The sequence below is a fragment of the Mustela lutreola genome, chromosome 15 (genome assembly GCF_030435805.1).
Source record: "Mustela lutreola isolate mMusLut2 chromosome 15, mMusLut2.pri, whole genome shotgun sequence".
In the NCBI taxonomy this organism is placed as follows: Eukaryota; Metazoa; Chordata; class Mammalia; order Carnivora; family Mustelidae; genus Mustela; species Mustela lutreola.
The window spans coordinates 19,168,751-19,185,786 of record NC_081304.1 but is presented as its reverse complement, the minus strand read 5'-3'; the positions used below and the strand labels follow the sequence as shown (position 1 = coordinate 19,185,786).

The 17,036-nt window shown below is 50.9% G+C and overlaps 1 protein-coding gene and 1 long non-coding RNA gene across 2 annotated transcripts; both read left to right on the top strand.

Annotated features, from left to right (window-relative positions):
- Positions 1–2,828: 2,828 nt before the first annotated feature.
- Positions 2,829–4,808, top strand: ARL4D (ADP ribosylation factor like GTPase 4D). The gene is made up of 2 exons (XM_059149528.1): positions 2,829–2,946; positions 3,516–4,808. The coding sequence occupies exon 2, from the start codon at positions 3,610–3,612 to the stop codon at positions 4,213–4,215; it is 606 nt and encodes a 201-aa protein (XP_059005511.1). The 5' UTR covers positions 2,829–2,946; positions 3,516–3,609; the 3' UTR covers positions 4,216–4,808.
- Positions 4,809–9,118: 4,310 nt separating this feature from the next.
- LOC131816251 (uncharacterized) lies at positions 9,119–13,831 on the top strand. The gene is made up of 3 exons (XR_009347987.1): positions 9,119–10,645; positions 13,094–13,154; positions 13,365–13,831. It is a non-coding gene; the product is annotated as an uncharacterized LOC131816251 (long non-coding RNA).
- The last annotated feature ends 3,205 nt before the right edge of the window (positions 13,832–17,036 follow it).

Genomic DNA, 17,036 nt, shown 5'->3' with positions numbered 1-17,036 from the left:
GGTGAGACACATGGCTCATTGATCTCAGAGTCGTGAGTTCAGGCCCCACGTTGGGTGTAGAGCTTACTTTATTTTATTTTATTTTATTTTATTTTTTAAAGATTTTATTTATTTATTTGACAGAGAGAGATCACAAGTAGGCAGAGAGGCAGGCAGAGAGACAGAGAGAGAGGAGGAAGCAGGCTCCCTGCTGAGCAGAGAGCCCGATGCGGGACTCGATCCCAGGACCCTGAGATCATGACCTGAGCCAAAGGCAGCGGCTTAACCCACTGAGCCACCCAGGCACCCCAGAGCTTACTTTATTTTAATAAAAGATTTTATTTAGGGGCGACTAGGTGGCTAAGTGGGTTAAAACCTCTGCCTTCAGCTCAGGTCATGATCTTAGGGACCTGGGCTCAGGTCGTGATCCCAGGATCCTGGGATCGAGTCCCGCATCAGGCTCTCTGCTCAGCAGGGAGCCTGCTCCCCTCTCCTCTCTCTGCCTGCCTCTCTGCCTACTTGTGATCTCAGTCTGTCAAATAAACAAACAAACAAACAAACAAATAAAATAAAAAGATTTTATTTATTTATTTGACAGAGAGAGACAGCAAGAGAGGGAACATGAGCAGGGGGAGTGAAAGAGGGAGAAGCAGGCTTTCTGCTGAGCAAGGAGCCCAACGTGGGGCTTGATCCCAGAACCCTGAGATCATGACCTGAGCTGAAGGCAGATGCCTAACGACTGAGCCACCCAGGGACCCCTAGAGCTTATTTTTAAAAAAACAAGTTAAAAAAAAATAATAAATAAAAGGGAAAAGTATACAGAGTTCTCAGAAGAAGAGCCTGGCATGCAGTGGCCACTCAGCATGGTAGTGGTTTCCGACTTCGTGGCCTGCCGTCTTCCCCTCTCCTAACACAGGCCATCTCTGTGTCTTAGCTCTTGTGGTAATCTGCTACCCCCCAACATGGAGTATAACACTAATTTCCTAAGGTCTTGATGTCTCCAGGGATTCAAGGAGGCTCCCTGCATTGCTGGGGAAACCAGGTGGCTGGTTTTATAGGAGGGAGGGAAAGAGGGAGGTGGCAAGGCGGGCTGGTGCTAAACGGATGGGAGACCAGTGGACAGGAAAGGGCTAGGCCCTCCCTGTCTAGCAGTGACTTCCCCTACTCTTTTTCCGATCCCCCTCAAATATAACCTTTAAAAAGGGTTAATACTGAATTACACGGGAAATGTAAAAATCCAGCCTCCTTTTAAATTGGAAATAATAGGGGTGCCTGGGTGGCTCAGTGGGTTAAAGCCTCTGCCTTCGTCTCAGGTCCTGATCCCAGGATCCTGGGATCAAGCCCCGCCTTGAGCCCCGTATCTAGCCCTGTATCGAGCCCTGCATCGAGCCCTGCATCAGGCTCTCTGCTCCACAGGGAGCCTGCTTCCCCCCACCCCCGTCCACTCTCTCTCTGCCTGCCTCTCTGCCTACTTGTGATTTCTGTCAGATAAATAAAATCTTTAAAAAAAATGGAAATAATAGGGTTATGATCTTATTCTTTGATCTGCCTCCCCTCCTTCAATTTCACTTACCTCCCCCGCAGGTAATCACTGATATCCTTTTGCTCATCTGTCCTTTTGTGACATCTCCTCCCCTTCTGGGCTGCCCAAACTGTATCAGGGTGCAATGGCTGGGGAGACGCCATTCCGTCCTATCCCCCTCCTAACCAATCCTACACAGTACTCATTAACTTACAGAAACCTTTCCAGAAGCTTCCAGTTCACACCTCTCCTTTCTCTGAAGCCCTATGCAGACTTTTTTTTTTTAAGATTTTATTTATTTGACAGAGAGATCACAAGTAGGTAGAAGCAGCTGGGGGTTGGGGGGGGGGAGAGGGCTCCTGCTGAGCAGAGAACCTTGATTCCAGGACCCTGAGATCATGACCTGAGCTGAAGGCAGAGGCTTAACCCACTGAGCCACCCAGGCGCCCTGTCCTACAAGGTCCTACTTACCTGAGGTTTACAAAGGTCTAGTGTTCCCTGTCAGTGGTGGGTCTTGGAGTTTAAGCCCTCTGAGGTCCGGCCCTGTGACCTAGGCCTCCTCTCTATCTGAGGTCTCTCCGGCAGAGCACACAGTACGAATGAGGATAATCAAAGTCCTGTGCAGTGAAGAAGTCTCTCTATCTCTTTGAACAAGGGAGGCCCTTGGGGTGTCTGCTTCCGGTCAGCACTAGAACCAGCAATTGAGGGATTTCTGCTGAGGATGCCTAACCCTATGTCCTCTCGGATGAGAGAGGAGGGACAGCTATGACGTCAGGTCTCACACTTGGGATTCAGACAGATCCCTTGCTCAGCCGCGTCCTGCCTAGGTGACCTTATTCAAGTCATTGAACCCTTCGGAGTTTTCCTCCCCTGTAGAATGCAGACTGCACCAGTCTGTGCCTCAGGCTGTTTCATGAGGTTCCAGGGTTTACACAGGTTTGAACACTGACTTAGTAAAGATGAGGGAGTAAGATTTGTGAGCATCGCTCCAGGAGACCCTGGCGGAGACGGTGTACGCGTGGGGTGGCTCTCTGTGTGGGCAGGGAGGATGCCACGGCGTAGAGTACGAAGCTGCTCAGCTCTCCTTCCAAGTCAAACGCCGCCACGTCTGTCCCTCCCACTTTCCATCCCGAGTTACCTCCAAATATTAGACTATGGGAGAAAAGAGCAAATAAAACGTTCACGCATTGAGCAGAGACGTCCACCTCGGGGTTGTCGGGGTCGCAGGTCACGTATCTCCAGGCCCCGCCCCGCCCCGCCTCGCCGCTGAGGGACTGCTGATTGGCTCGCGTTGCGTGACGTTTCGCGCGGCTTTTTAAGGCGGAGACCCCGGGACTGTTCCGCAGTGGCAGCGGTGGCGGCGGTGGTGGCACCTCGCGGAGGTGGGAGTGGAGTTCGTGTGGCGGCTCGGGTGGCTGGTCCGGGGAGAGTGCGGCTGCCGGAAGGTAAAGGGGCTGTTTCAGGGGGAGCTGAGGTGGCCCCGGTGCGGGGACCTGGGGAGCAGGACAAGGCGATCCGTGCAAGGCGAAGTGTCGCGGGACCGTGGGAAGGGGGTTACGGTGTTAAGGAGGGGCGTGCCAACCGCTTGGAGATGCGGTGGGCAGGCGGGAGCGGGCTTTACTGCCCCGACTCAGCGCCCGTACCCTAACACTTAACTGGGGGGCGCTGCCCGACCTGCCTTTTCCTGTAAGGATTCTCGCGTGGGGAATAAGGGTCTCTGCGTCTGCTACCGCGCCGCGAGCTCGGAGAAGGGGCGCGGGAAGCCGACCATATCCATATCAAGGCTTCACCCCGCAACCTGTGTCCAGGACCGGGGGTCTCTGTATATCATGTCGCCCCTGACAGTGGGGAGTGCCTCTTTTACACATGGAGCTGTTTAAAAAACAAAACAAAAGCCGGAATTTTAAAAAGGAAGGATGGGCGACTGATTGAGGAAAGGATCTAGAAGTTGCACATTTCATGTTTATTGTTAAAGCGTCTCCTTTTTTTTCTCTCGTGACTTTTCCCTGTCCAGATAACCCAGCACCTGTCCCAAGAGCCTGCCGTTCACGGCCACCTCCCTGCCTCTACTGTGTGCCTCAAGACCTGCACCTTAGCTGGAGCTCACCATGGGGAACCACTTGACTGAGATGGCGCCCACTGCCGCCTCTTTCTTGCCCCACTTCCAGGCCTTGCATGTTGTGGTCATTGGACTGGACTCTGCTGGAAAGACCTCACTCCTCTACCGGCTCAAGTTCAAGGAGTTTGTCCAGAGCGTCCCCACCAAAGGCTTCAACACAGAGAAGATCCGGGTGCCCCTGGGAGGGTCCCGTGGCATCACCTTCCAAGTGTGGGATGTGGGGGGCCAAGAGAAGCTGCGACCCCTGTGGCGCTCCTACACACGGCGGACAGACGGATTGGTGTTTGTGGTGGATGCTGCCGAGGCTGAGCGCCTGGAGGAGGCCAAGGTGGAGCTCCACCGAATCAGTCGGTCTTCGGACAACCAGGGTGTGCCTGTGCTGGTGCTGGCCAATAAGCAGGATCAGCCTGGGGCACTGAGCGCCGCAGAGGTTGAGAAGAGGCTGGCCGTCCGAGAGCTTGCAGCGGCCACACTCACCCATGTGCAGGGCTGCAGTGCTGTGGATGGGCTGGGCTTGCAGCCAGGCCTGGAGCGCCTGTACGAGATGATCCTCAAGAGGAAGAAGGCAGCCCGGGTAGGCAAGAAGAGACGGTGACCCGAGGCTGTCCCCTCCTCACCAGTAGGGGTCTGCACACCCGGAGAGCCATCTGGAGCCTCTGGCCCCTCACTCAGCTCTGGGGTGCAGGACCCGTCCGCCTCAATGAAGGACTGAGGAGCACACTGGGGGTCCTGTTCTGGTGCAGCACTGGGGACCGCACGGGAGGGGAGATGGGATGACTTCTCCTCTCCCTCCCTTATCCTCCTCTCTGGAGAAATGGAGGCTGCAGGACTGGGGAGGCTTAAATGTAAGCTGTGACTCTACCTCGACCCTGTTTCTTCTTTTTCTTCTCTGGCTTGTTGATGAGATGTGTTTTGGGGGCAAAAGAAGGTTGTTTGGAGAATGCATTTGGAATGAACGAGAACTGTCTCCCCACCTCCACCCCCCCAAATGGGGTGTCCCCTAAGGCTGCTTTTCTAAGGATGCTAGTCACAATAGTCTTTATTTTTGTGTCTGTGTGAAAGTGCCAAGAACCCTACCCCACGTTTGTAGATCCACAACTGTTTTTATAAGCCATGTGTGCCCTCTGTATTATTATTAACTATTTTTTAGCATTTGCCTATAAGTTATTAAAGACTGATGATACTGTAGCTCTGACCTTGGTCTGGTATTTTCTTACCCAGCCCCAGGAGTAGCCCCAGATTTTTATACGGGTGGCAGGAATGAGGAGGAGGGTGTTTATCTCAAAGCTGAATTTGCAAGGGAAACACTCTTTTTGGGATGGCTGGTGGAAATTACAGATGGAGTTGAAATTGCCCTCTCCCAAGCTATTCCCTGATTTCTGCCGTTTTTTGGGGTATCCCTTTCCCCTGCTTCTCGCCTCTCCCCTCATCTCCTGGCTCTTACGTTGCCCCTCATAGGGCTGGTCCTTGAGAGGACTTTCCTAAGTCTCTATACAGAAGTCCTCAAGGAGCCATTCTGTTTTCATCCTCCCCCACTCCTCAGCACTCAGGCTGATCCTTTTTTTTTTTTTTTCCACCTTGGGGGATCCTGTGAGAATGGAAAGTAATTCCTTCCTGGCTTTCAGCCAGCTCCGTGTGCTCAATCCTGCTGACTGCAGCTCCCTGGCGGCAGCAGGGGCTCTTGCTGGGGAGGTCTGGGCTGGATTGAGCCAGCCCGGCCCTGGTGACTAAGCTGTGAGTTGCCCCGCTCTAGGAATGGTGGCTGTTCCCAGGAGAGGGGCTGTTGTGGTAGTCTGGGTTTGTGCCTGGTGGGAGTGTGGACTGCTGGACATCTACTCCCTCTCTAGGGGAGGAGGGGGAAGGTGTAGGTCACCCATAGCGAGGATAAGAATAAAATGCTACGGTGCCTGGGTGGGTCAGTGGGTTAAAGCCTCTGCCTTCTGCTCAGGTCATGATCTCAGGGTCCTAGGATAGAGCCCCATAGGCTGTCTGCTCAGCCGGGAGCCTACTTCCCGTGCCCCCCTTTCTCTCTGTCTGCTCCTCTGCCTACTTGTGATCTCTGTCAAATAAATAAGTAAAATCTTAACAAAAAGAAAAGGAAAAGAAAATGCTAGGGGTGCCTGGGTGGCTCAGTTGGTGAAGGTCTACCTTTAGCTCAGGTCAGGATCTCAGGGTCCTGGGATCCAGCTCTGTGGGGGGCTCCCCGATCAGCAGGGAGTCTGCCTCTTCCTCTTCCTCTGCCCCTCCCCCTGCTCATGCTCTCTCTAAAATAAATAAAATCTTAAAAAGCGAATAAAGGCTATTGTTGTTAGGTCCAGAGGGCCTCTGCCCAGATTTTCAAGTCTGCCCCCTCCACCAACACCCAGGGCCCACTGAGTCAGAGATGACCAACAATCAGATCCTCCTAGCCTGGGTGGGAGTAGAGGGTTAAAGACGCACAATTCTTTCCAGCCCTCAGCCCCCTGGTCCCACCCCTACCCTTCGTGCAAAAGTGGGATCCAGAGCAGGTTCAGAGTCCCCACTCCAGAATCAAATAAAGGAGCTGGGGAGGGAGAGAAGGTGCTGACTGGCCTGTCCGGGGGGACTTCCTAAGGAACTTGCTCCTTCCTAGCCTGGACCAGCAGAAGCTGAGTTTTGCTGTGGAGTCTGGGCTGGTTCAGATTTGTTCCCCTTCCTGGCTGGCAGGATACGAGTGGGTATGCATGGATCCAGAAGGGTGCCCAGGTGTGCGTCAGCGAGGGGCCTGCTTAACAGAGCTGCTGGGCTGGTTCTGCTGGAGACACGTGCTACCTGGCTCCCCTCTACACACGCCTGTGACTCATCTCTCTCAGTCCTCAGGGCAGAGTCCTCTTCTGCCCAGGAACAGGCTGGGGAAGACTTGGCTAGAAGGTCCTCTGTCCTGCTGGGAGCTCTTTCCTCCTCATTCCACCACAATAATGTCCTTTTATCTCAGAATCTCCAAGGACATGTTTTCTCCATTTCTGGTCACCTGGGGGACTGGGGTCTCCAGATCTGGAAGAAGAGCACCCTCCTACACCCCTGCAGAGGGGCCTCCAGGGGCCCAGTTCCTGGTTCTGGCCCTGCCAAACACCTGGCCTCCCTCTCTGGTTAGAAGCATCTTCTGCTCCCCCGGACTCCAGCCCTGGGCAGGGACCATGTCTGCAGGAGATTGCCAGGGTCCCAGCTCTTCCCCACATCCTTCTGGCCTGGTGAGGGTGGAGGAAGCCGTATTGGCAGCAAGAGAGTGAGATGGAGAAGCCAGCTGCATTGAAGGGGTTGTGGGGAGAGGGGAGCAGTGGAAGATTCTGGTAAGAAAGCTCCCTTCTGGTTGGGTGGGGATCAGGAGCTTTGGAATAATCCTCCTGTCTCAGGGATTCTTTTTTTTTTTTTTTTTAAATATTTTATTTATTTATTTGACAGACAGAGATCACAAGTAGGCAGAGAGGCAGGCAGAGAGAGAGAGAGAGAGGGGAAGAAGCGGGCTCCCCGACAAGCAGAGAGCCCAATGTGGGGCTTGATCCCAGGACCCCGGGATCATGACCCGAGCCGAGGGCAGAGGCTTTAACCCACCAAGCCACCCAGGCGCCCCTTTTTTCTTTCTTTCTTTCTTTCTTTTTTCTTTTTTTTTTAAGAGATTTATTTATTTATTTGGGTGGGGAGGGGCAGAGGGAGAGGATCTTTCAAGCCAACTTCCCCCTGAGCATGGAGCCCCAGGCAGGGCTCGATCCCACGACCCTAAGATCATGACCTGAGCCAAAACCAAGATTCTGACACTTAACCACCGGAGTCCCTGGGCGCCCCTGCCCCAGGGATTCTGCATGCTGAGCTCTGGACCACAGGCTTGGAATGGGGGTGGGATCAGGGTTGGAGATGGGCTGTAGTTTTCTTGTCCCAGCTTCTTCATGAAGTAGAACTTCTTCTTTTTTTTTTTTTTTTTAAAGATTTTATTTATTCATCAGAGAGAGAGAGAGGGCAAGAGAGCGAGCACAGGCAGACAGAATGGCAGGCAGAGGCAGAGAGAGAAGCAGGCTCCCTGCCAAGCAAGGAGCCCGATGTGGGACTCCATCCCAGGACGCTGGGATCATGACCTGAGCCGAAGGCAGCTGCTAACCAACTGAGCCATCCAGGCGTCCCTCTTCTTCTTTTTTTTTTTTTAAATAAAGATTTTTATTCATTTATTTGACGGAGATCACAAGTAGGAAGAGAGGCAGGGAGAGAGAGGGGGGAAGGAGGCTCCCGGCTGGGCAGAGAGCCCGATGCGATGTGGGGCTTGATCCCAGGACCCTGAGATCATGACCTGAGCCCAAGGCAGAGGCTTTAACCCACTGAGCCACCCAGGCACCCCGCAAGTAGAACTTCTTTGAGGTCCTGAGATGGATCTTGAGGGGATCCTGAGAGCAGAGGGTCTCGGGGTGCCAGGAGTGGTAGATAGGGGCTGTGGTAGAGTGGAAGGATACCAATGGGCCCAGAATTTGGGCTCCCCCTGAGCTGCCCTTCCCCCACCAGTCACCTCCTCTCCTTGCACAAGCTGGATGGTAAAATCCAGGTGGACTGCACTTGCCCCAGGTGCCTTGCCCAACCCCCAGCAAGGATGGCAGTGGTGCCTCACCTCCTCTGCCCTCTCCAGTCCTGTGCTGCATGTGTTCCAGGAAGAGAGAGAACAAAGAGGAAGGAAAAAAGTCTCAAGGCCCAGAGGAGGCAGCAACTTGCTCAAGAGCTCATAGCTACTTAGTGGCACATACAGATCCTTCCTCCCAGGCTGGCTTTTCGTACTCCCAGGGCCAGAGAGATAGGAGATGGGCAGCAAGTCTAGGAACTCAGAGCTCCCCCTCCCCTTCCCTCCCTCCCATCCTCCTTGCATCCCCTCCCTGATTACTTCAAAGGCCAGCTTTCCACTCCCCTTCTCCCCTTCCTGAGGAGTCAGGACTTTATCTCTGAAGTCCAGAACTCTGGCCTCAAATCTGGCCAGAAGTCCCCACCCTGCTTCCCCACTGACCACATGTCATCCCAAGTCTTGCTTGAGATGGATTCCTCCACGGGGGCCTGGGAAGCACAGACTTCCACTGAGGCGCCGGGGGTGCAAGGGACAGTGTGTTCTCCAAAACAGGCCTTTTGTGAATCGAGCCAGTGGGAGCGGAGTGAGTGAAGGCAGTAACGGAGGCCCTAGCCAGCACTAGGATGTAAAGGGAGGGTGGACTGTAGCCACACGTCACTTCCAAGGCCATCAGCTGGGGAGTCTGTGGGTGGGTGTCATGGGACCTCCTCCCCTGGCTAAACCAGAGGAAAGGATTTGTTCTTCCTTCCTTAAAAAAAAAAAATATATATATATATATATATATATATAAATAAATTTTTATATAAAAATATAATATTGTTTTTTTCACTGTCTCCCCCACCCTACTTGCTTACAAAAGTAACAGATCTTTCTGTAAAGGAACTTAGAAAATGGAGAACCCCATAATCTAAATTTCAGAGCTAGCTAAATATTAGGGGCAGGTTTTTATATATAATCTTTCTGATTTTTTTTTTCCCTCTTTCCTTCATATCCAACATACAGGGAATTACAGGAGGTTTTTGCTTTTCTCATTTATATTTTGGGCATTATTCAACGTTGGGATATTGGGGTTTTTCCCATTCTTTTTGATGACCATGTGAGGTTCCACTGTTCACTGTCTGAATATGCCATTATTTCTTTTCCTTTTTTTTTTTTTTTAAAGATTTTATTTACTTATTTGACAGAGAGACAGCGAGAGAAGGAACACAAGCAGGGGGAGTGAGAGAGGGAGAAGCAGGCTCTCTGCTGAGCAGGGAGCCCTATGAGTGTCTTGATCCCAGGACCCTGGGGATCATGACCTGAGCCTAAGGAAGACACTTAACGACCGAGCCACCCAGGTGCTCCTATGCCATCATTTCTTATTTAAATCCCCTATTAAATCCATAGCGTGTCCACAGAGATGGACCTCCTTGCATATATGTCATGTAATCGTTGTGTCAAAGGGTATATGTATTTCAAATTTTTATAGACATTGCGAAAATGTATGTGCAGAGAGTGTTTGCAGGGAAAGAACTCTAATCCAGCCTCTTCTTCCTCCATCCCCAGATTTCAAGTCCTCAGCAAGATGAGAAGTGTGTGTGGGGGCAACAGACATTATATAGTGCCCTTGCTTTGGGGGAGGTAAGAAAATCTCCAGCCACTTGGCAGAAGATTTGCGAGCATGGGAAGGAGCTTGGGCTGACTTTCCTGGTCTGGGAATTGAACTGCTTGGGGGCTGCCTGGCTGACGGTGGACGTGGGCAGATGGTGAGGACTCCCTAAGCACCCAGCTTCTCACAGACGTCAGGCAGAGTGGGCGAAACATCTCCGGAAATAAATCCCAGCAACTCAGGGAGGGAGCCAGGCTGAGACACGGAATGCATGTTCCAAAAGGAACATGGAGAGGACCTCTTCAGTCTGAGGAAGGGCAACTGAGACTCTGGACTTTCCCCAGGGTGCCCCCCACTCTTCTAGCGAGGTCCCCCTCCCCCTCCAGCTGTTCTGGAGCATGGACTCCTGGAACAGGAGATGGGGAGCAAGTCCTGAAGTCTTAGATACCTCGGCCACTCTGGGCTGTGTGCGGTAACATGCCTCTCTGTTCATTCAGGCCCCTGTGCTAATCTTGGGTCCCTGCCCCTGCAGAATGGGGTGGGGAAGGCAGGAGGGCTTATCTCTCCAACCTCCTACCCCCTCCTTATGAAATCTGGTGAGTAGTTTGGTGGAGTTGTGCTAGGATGACAGCTGGGTTTTAAAGATTGCTGAGAGTGAGGTTTTATGCTTTCAACTGTGTTTGTTTTTGCAAGATTATCCATTGCCTTCCATTCCAGATGCTGACTCTTATCCTTAGGGAGTGAGAAGGCAGAACTGCTTACTCACTTTCTGGAACTCTCCCAGGCTAACAGGGGAGGGACAGAGCCACCGGTCTGACCAGGCAGCACCTCAGAAACAACCTCACAATCAGCCTCAGTTTACCCATCTGTAAAGTGAGGGGGGTGAGTAGACAATATTGGATCTTCTCTGGTTCACTTTCTATGGTCCTCAGTACAAGGTGGGCGTGGGGAACTCCTTCATGATCTTTCTGCCTTCATTTTATCGCCCTCTGAGATTGCCTTGTTTGTTTTGCTTTTAAGTTTGTTTGCTGTCCGCCTTCATCCCCAGGTTATCTGTTCTGGGAGGACAGCCCTCATTCTTTTTGTTCAACACTGTATCCCTAGGACAGTGGTGGGTGCCAAGTAGGAGCTCATCTTGGATCTGTGGAATGTGGGGTATCCACACAAGGGTTGGAGGGCTGGGGTATTACCTCAGTGAAGAAGTGTTTTTGGTCTGAATAGCGACAGCAACCAGAAAAGAAGCTATCAGGCAAGGTTGGAGAGTTTATCTGGGAAGGCCTCCTGGAGGAGGTGAGGCAGATTTGGAACCCAAGTTAAATATTCTGATTAACAAAGGACTTGGGGGCGCCTGGGTGGCTCAGTGCGTTAAGCCGCTGCCTTCGGCTCAGGTCATGATCTCAGGGTCCTGGGATCGAGTCCCGCATCGGGCTCTCTGCTCAGCAGGGAGCCTGCTTCCCTCTCTCTCTCTCTCTCTCTCTCTCTGCCTGCCTCTCCATCTACTTGTGATTTCTCTCTGTCAAATAAATAAATAAAATCTTTAAAAAAAAAAAAAAAAACAAAGGACTTGGGAAAAACAAACAAACAAACAAACAAACAAGGGACTTGGAGGACCACAGGCTTCAGAGCATTTTCTTGGCTCTCCCTACTCCTCAGGAAAAAAGAACTGAGCGTGAGGTTTAATAGACATAGTTTCGTTTCCTCCCTTCCCAGTAATTAATTACCTGACTTAGGACTCTCCCTAGAGTCTGTTTACCACTCCCCTACCCCAGCTCCTCCCAAGGTCACCCCAGGATAGTCAAACTAGATAACCATTTTCTGCCCTCCAGAAGAGCTGAATGTGGGGCTGGTGTCAGGGAAGGGACCGCCAGGGAACTCTAGACCCATGCTGTCCAATATGACAGCCACCAGCCACACGCGGTGAGAACAGAACTCAGGTATGTTGTAAGAGTGGCTGAACAGAACTCAGGTATGTTGTAAGTGTGAAATACAGCAGATGTTGCAGACTTAGAAAGAGAAAAGAATGTAAACTATCTCATTAATATATTTTTAATTATTTATTTTATTTTTAAAAAGTTGTTATTTATTTGAGAGAGTGAGTAAACATGAGCAAGGGAAGGGGCAGAGGGAGAGGAAGAAGTAGACTTCCCGCTAAGCGCAGAGCCCAAACTACATGGGGACTTGATCCCCGCACCTTGAGATCACGACCTGAGCTAAAGGCAGATGCTTAACTGACTGAGCCACCCAGGTGCCCCTAGTTTTTATTTTTATTTTTTAAGTAGGCTCTATGCTTATTATAGAGCCCTATGAGGGACTTGAACTCACAACCCCAAGATCAAGACTGGAGCTGAGATCAAGAGTCAGATGCTCAACCACCTGGGCCTCCCAGGCACCCCTCATTAAGAGGGGTGAGAGCCACACCTCTCACCCTGCTCGGGGAGAAGCCTGCTTCTCCCTCTCCCACTCTCCCTGCTTGTGTTCCCTTTCTCTCTGTCAAATAAATAAAATTTTAAAAAATGGCTACCAAAAATTCTATAATTAGAGATGTGGTTCACATTCTACTTCTTCTTCTCCTTCTTTTTTTTTTTTTTTTTTAAGATTTTATTCAATGTATTTGACACAAAGAGAGAGTACAAGCAGGGAGAGCAGCAGGCAGAGGGAGAGGGAGAAGCAGGGAGCCTAATGTGGGGCTCTATCTCAGGACCCTGGGATCATGACCTGAGCTGAAGGCAGATGCTTAACCGACTGATCCACCCAGGTGCCCCCACATTCTGCTTCTACTGACAAGGCAGGTCCAGATCTTTGGGAGAAGGAGCATCATGGGGAAACAAATGGGAGACCCATAGTTCTTCCTTTCTTCTGAAATCAGAAGAGAAACAGACCAAATTGCAGCAGTCTGGCAGGAGGGTAGACTCTAGGAAGTCCTTCTTGATGGGGAGAACTGAAAAATCTGCGTACTCTCCTTCCTGGAAAGCTTTCAGAATAGGTAAAGTCTTGGTGTATCTTGAATTATCTTAAAACATCTTATCAGGGGCGCCTGGGTGGCTCAGTGGGTTAAGCCGCTGCCTTCGGCTCAGGTCATGATCCTGGTCCTGGGATCGAGTCCCACATCGGGCTCTCTGCTCAGCAGGGAGCCTGCTTCCTCCTCTCTCTCTGCCTGCCTCTCTGCCTACTTGTGATCTCTGTCTGTCAAATAAATAAATAAAATCTTTAAAAAACAAACAAACAAACAAAAACATCTTATCAAACTATGATTCCTAGGGATCCCAGCCTGGTTGTCTAGCAAACAATATTCCTAGCTTCATTCAGGGTGTTTTTCACTCTCTAAAACAGGTCTTTTAACATCTCTTTCATGAGGAGCCCCGATACCTGGAATCCACACAAAAATCCGGAGGTGATTTTATCTGGTGGTTTCTTTTTCCTTTTTTAAGATTTTATTTATTTATTTGAGAGAGAGACAGTGAGAGAGAGCATGAGCGAGGAGAAGGTCAGAGGGAGAAGCAGACTCCCTGTGGAGCTGGGAGCCTGATACGGGACTCGATCCTGGGACTCCGGGATCATGACCCAAGCCAAAAGCAGTTGTCCAACCAACTGAGCCACCCAGGCGTCCCTATCCGGTGGTTTCTGATCTTTCACCGGATGGCTGTGACAGTAGCAGGAGAGTTGACTGTGACGGAGTTTGCATCACTCTCTTGCCCTCCCCTGCTGCCTTCCTCTGCCCAACCCTACCAGCTCCCTCAGCCTCCCCTCCCCATGCAAAGGTCCTGGAACAGGGTAGATGATGGGAAGATGCCAGCCAGCCAGGGGTCTGGATAATCCACAAACTGGATTATCTGCCCCTGGGTTTGCATGTACATAAGCAGGTGGCCTAGATGCAGACAGGATGTACTGGGATGAGCCAAGGGGATAAGGTTAACACCTTGTGTGTGACTCTTGTGTGTGTGTGTGTGTGTGTGTGCGTGTGTGTGTGTGTGTGTAAGTGGGGGAGGGGGCAGTTATACAATAAAAACCCCACCCACTTATCTCCCATTCTGAGCATTAAGCCAATCAATCCCTCCTTTCAATCAAGCACATGTAATATAATATTTAGCCTTATTGTGCACGGCCATACTGTCCTAGGCACTGGAGCTAAGGTTCAATTCATACACAGAGAAGGTGTCTGGGTTTCCCGGATGCAGAGCCTGAGACAGGGATTCAGGGAGCACATGGTTTATTGAGGGCACATCTTCAGAAGAAAGAAAGGGAGTGGGCAGGGAAGTTGCTAAACAAGGGGGCTCTCACATTTGGAGTCTAATGTTGGTTTGGTCCTGTGGGGAAGATCTGGTTGGAGAATTGCTCCTGGAAAATATCCCCCAGAGGCAGAGAGCCTGGCCTTTCATACCCCTCAGTCAGCAAACTGACTGCTAGTCACTCAAGTCTCCAGAGAAGGAGCAGTCAAGAGTCATTAGAGCCAACACTCCCAGTCAGTGGAGAGGGTCTGGATGGGGTGTCAGGGGCATCCGTTCAGGGCGGAGCCCCAGAAGAGAAGAGCAAGTGGCCCTGTCGCCCTGGGCAGGGCCAGAGTCCTGACAGCTGTCTTTGGCAATCCAGTCCTCCTTCTACTCTCACTCTCTGCCTCAGCCTCAGCCTTTATCTGCCCTCGTCCCGCCTTGTCCCCAGCTCCTACTACCCGCCCTTGGTCCCCCCCACTCAGATGCTGCCCTCTCTCTTCTGGAGATTTATCTGAAACTCAAAATGGAATGCTGAGTTTCTTCAAGAGCCTTCAGGAAGCTGGGGCTCCTGAGTCATCCCTGTGGACTTCTTCCCTTGCCAGTGGGTCAGGGGAGCCCTGCCGCTCTCCCCTAGGCAGAAAGCTTTGGTGTGCTGGGGAAATCTGAAACACACCCCTTCTCCTGGGTCCTCCCTTTCCTGGGTGTGCCCCTCCTCACCTTTCCTACAGAAAGGACAGTTCAGGAGAATTCTTCTCCAGGCTTGACTCCTCCTTAGACAGCACAGGATACGTTCTCTGGAAGGGAAGGGTGGGGTCTGGGTTGGCTTCCTTAGAAACTTCAGGGAGAAAAGAAGCCTCCTTTCTCTGTTCCCTCCCAAAGTCAAACAGGGGCTGTTAGAGAGGAAGAGTGATTGTGTCTGCCTAAGTGTTGGGAGATGGATAGTCTGATCTCTGAAACTTATTTTTTCTCTTGGTTTGTAGAGGTGCCAGCATTCTGAGGCAAAAAGCAAGAGAGAGAAAAAGAACATTCTTTCAGGACATTTGGTTGCAATTTTACACCCAAAAGGACAAAGAGAGGGTCTAGTGTTAGGTCCTTCCATCCTCCTGTGGTATGTCACACACACACACACAGACACACACACACGCACGCACCCTCACACTGTTGAAACCAGAGCTGCTGGCTCCAGGGAGGGGAGTGAGGAAGCAGCTGTGGACAGGTGTGGGTGGCCACATACTTCTCCTTTGGGAGGTGACACTTCCACTACACCTCCACAGGTTTCATCTGAACCTCACCCTAGCCTTGGCCCTGTGTGGTCAGGGTGGGCACGAGGAATGGAGGAACAGAGCTGGCTCAAATGCCAAGCAGGAGGTCATCGTTAACATGCCCCTGAAATGCCAGTAGATCCGTTCTCCCAAGAATCAAATCTGGAGGGAACTCAGCTTAAAGATCAGCAACAGGAACGAGGCCTAGATCGCTGGGTGGACTTCAGTGATCCTGGAGAAGTTTGGGGGAGCCCCCATCCTCCAGCATATTGTCTGAAGGTGGGGTGTGGGAACAGGACAAAGGTCAGGGGTCTGGACTGGGGAACTTGACCTTGGCAGCCCCAAAGCATTTGGGATCTCAGAATCAGGGCAAGGGATTGCCTGGCTGGACGTGTCACCCCCATTAGGAAGGGGTTGGGGCTATAATTGCTGTAATTCATTGATGAATGCAATTTGCAGCTGGCTTCTCTCCCTGTGACAGGCCTCAATTAGAGGTGCCAGAAGGATCTGGGATGGGAGGGGGAGCTGGGTGGTTTCCAGTGGCTTCTTCTGGTCCCCTCTCAGCTCTCTGCTTCACCCTAAAACAAAAGAGGGTTCTTTAGGGTGAGATATTGTTACTCTCCCCTCACTCCTGAATTTGCCCCCTGAAAATCTGAAATTTGATAATTTCAGAATGAGTGGCATAGAAGTTGAGAGGGAGAAAGTTATAAAGGCAAGGATGCCTTCTTGCAGGTTGGTCTGGGAAGCTTTGGGTTTAAAAACCCAACCATGTTTAATTAAGTTTAGTATTTTCTCATTTATTTTAGAGCTTCTAAAAGTCCTAAAGGAAGGAAGGCTTTTGAGCCATAATACTTATTTCTGTCTCGTGGTCCCTGCTCCATCTCACGAGACAAAGGGAAAAAGTCCAAGTCAGAATGATGGTAAGGAGAGAGCGTTAAACAACAACAACAACACAACCAGGTCCACGCAAATATATAATTTTAATTTTAAAAGACTGCAGAGACATTAGAGATCCTTTAGTTCCGTGGTTTTCAGACTTTTTAAAAGATTTTTAAAGCTGTGAGCAAAGAAAATCTAACATAGAAGCTGAGTATGTAGAACACATCATGACTGATCCAGTTAAAGTGTAAATGGGGCTCTGAGCCCCCCGACTGTCCTTCTTCCTGAGACCTGCCCCCTATTTCTCACTGCCTCTATGACCTCCTTATGATATCTGACTTTAGAAAGTCCTGTGTCCTGAGAAATCCCTCAAACATTGGCACACTGGGGCAGTTGGTTGCCCATTTTTGGGTTGGAACAGAGTCAAAAAACCACTGATACAATCTTTTTCATCTTTTTTTAAATTTAATTTTTATTTTTTTTTTAAGATTTTATTTATTTATTTGACAGACAGAGATCACAAGTAGGCAGAGAGGCAGGCAGAGAGAGAGGAGGAAGCAGGCTCCCTGCTGAACAGAGATGCCGATGTGGGGCTCGATCCCAGGTCCCTGGAATCATGACCTGAGCCGAAGGCAGAGGTTTTAACCCTTTGAGCCACCCAGGCGCCCCCAATCTTTTTCATCTATTGAAGACACAGGCCAGGAGAGGTGAGGTGGTTTGAAGTCTGGGTCATGGATAGATTCCCCATGCCTAGGAATAGTCTATAACCTTGGTGGGGGTGGGGGGTATAATCCTGCTTCTCTGCCCTGTGTTTCTGTGGGAGTTAAGATTGCCCACCTTTGGGGCGCCTCGGTGGCTCAGTGGGTTAAGCCGCTGCCTTCAGCTCAGGTCATGATCTCAGGGTCCTGGGATCGAGTCCCACAT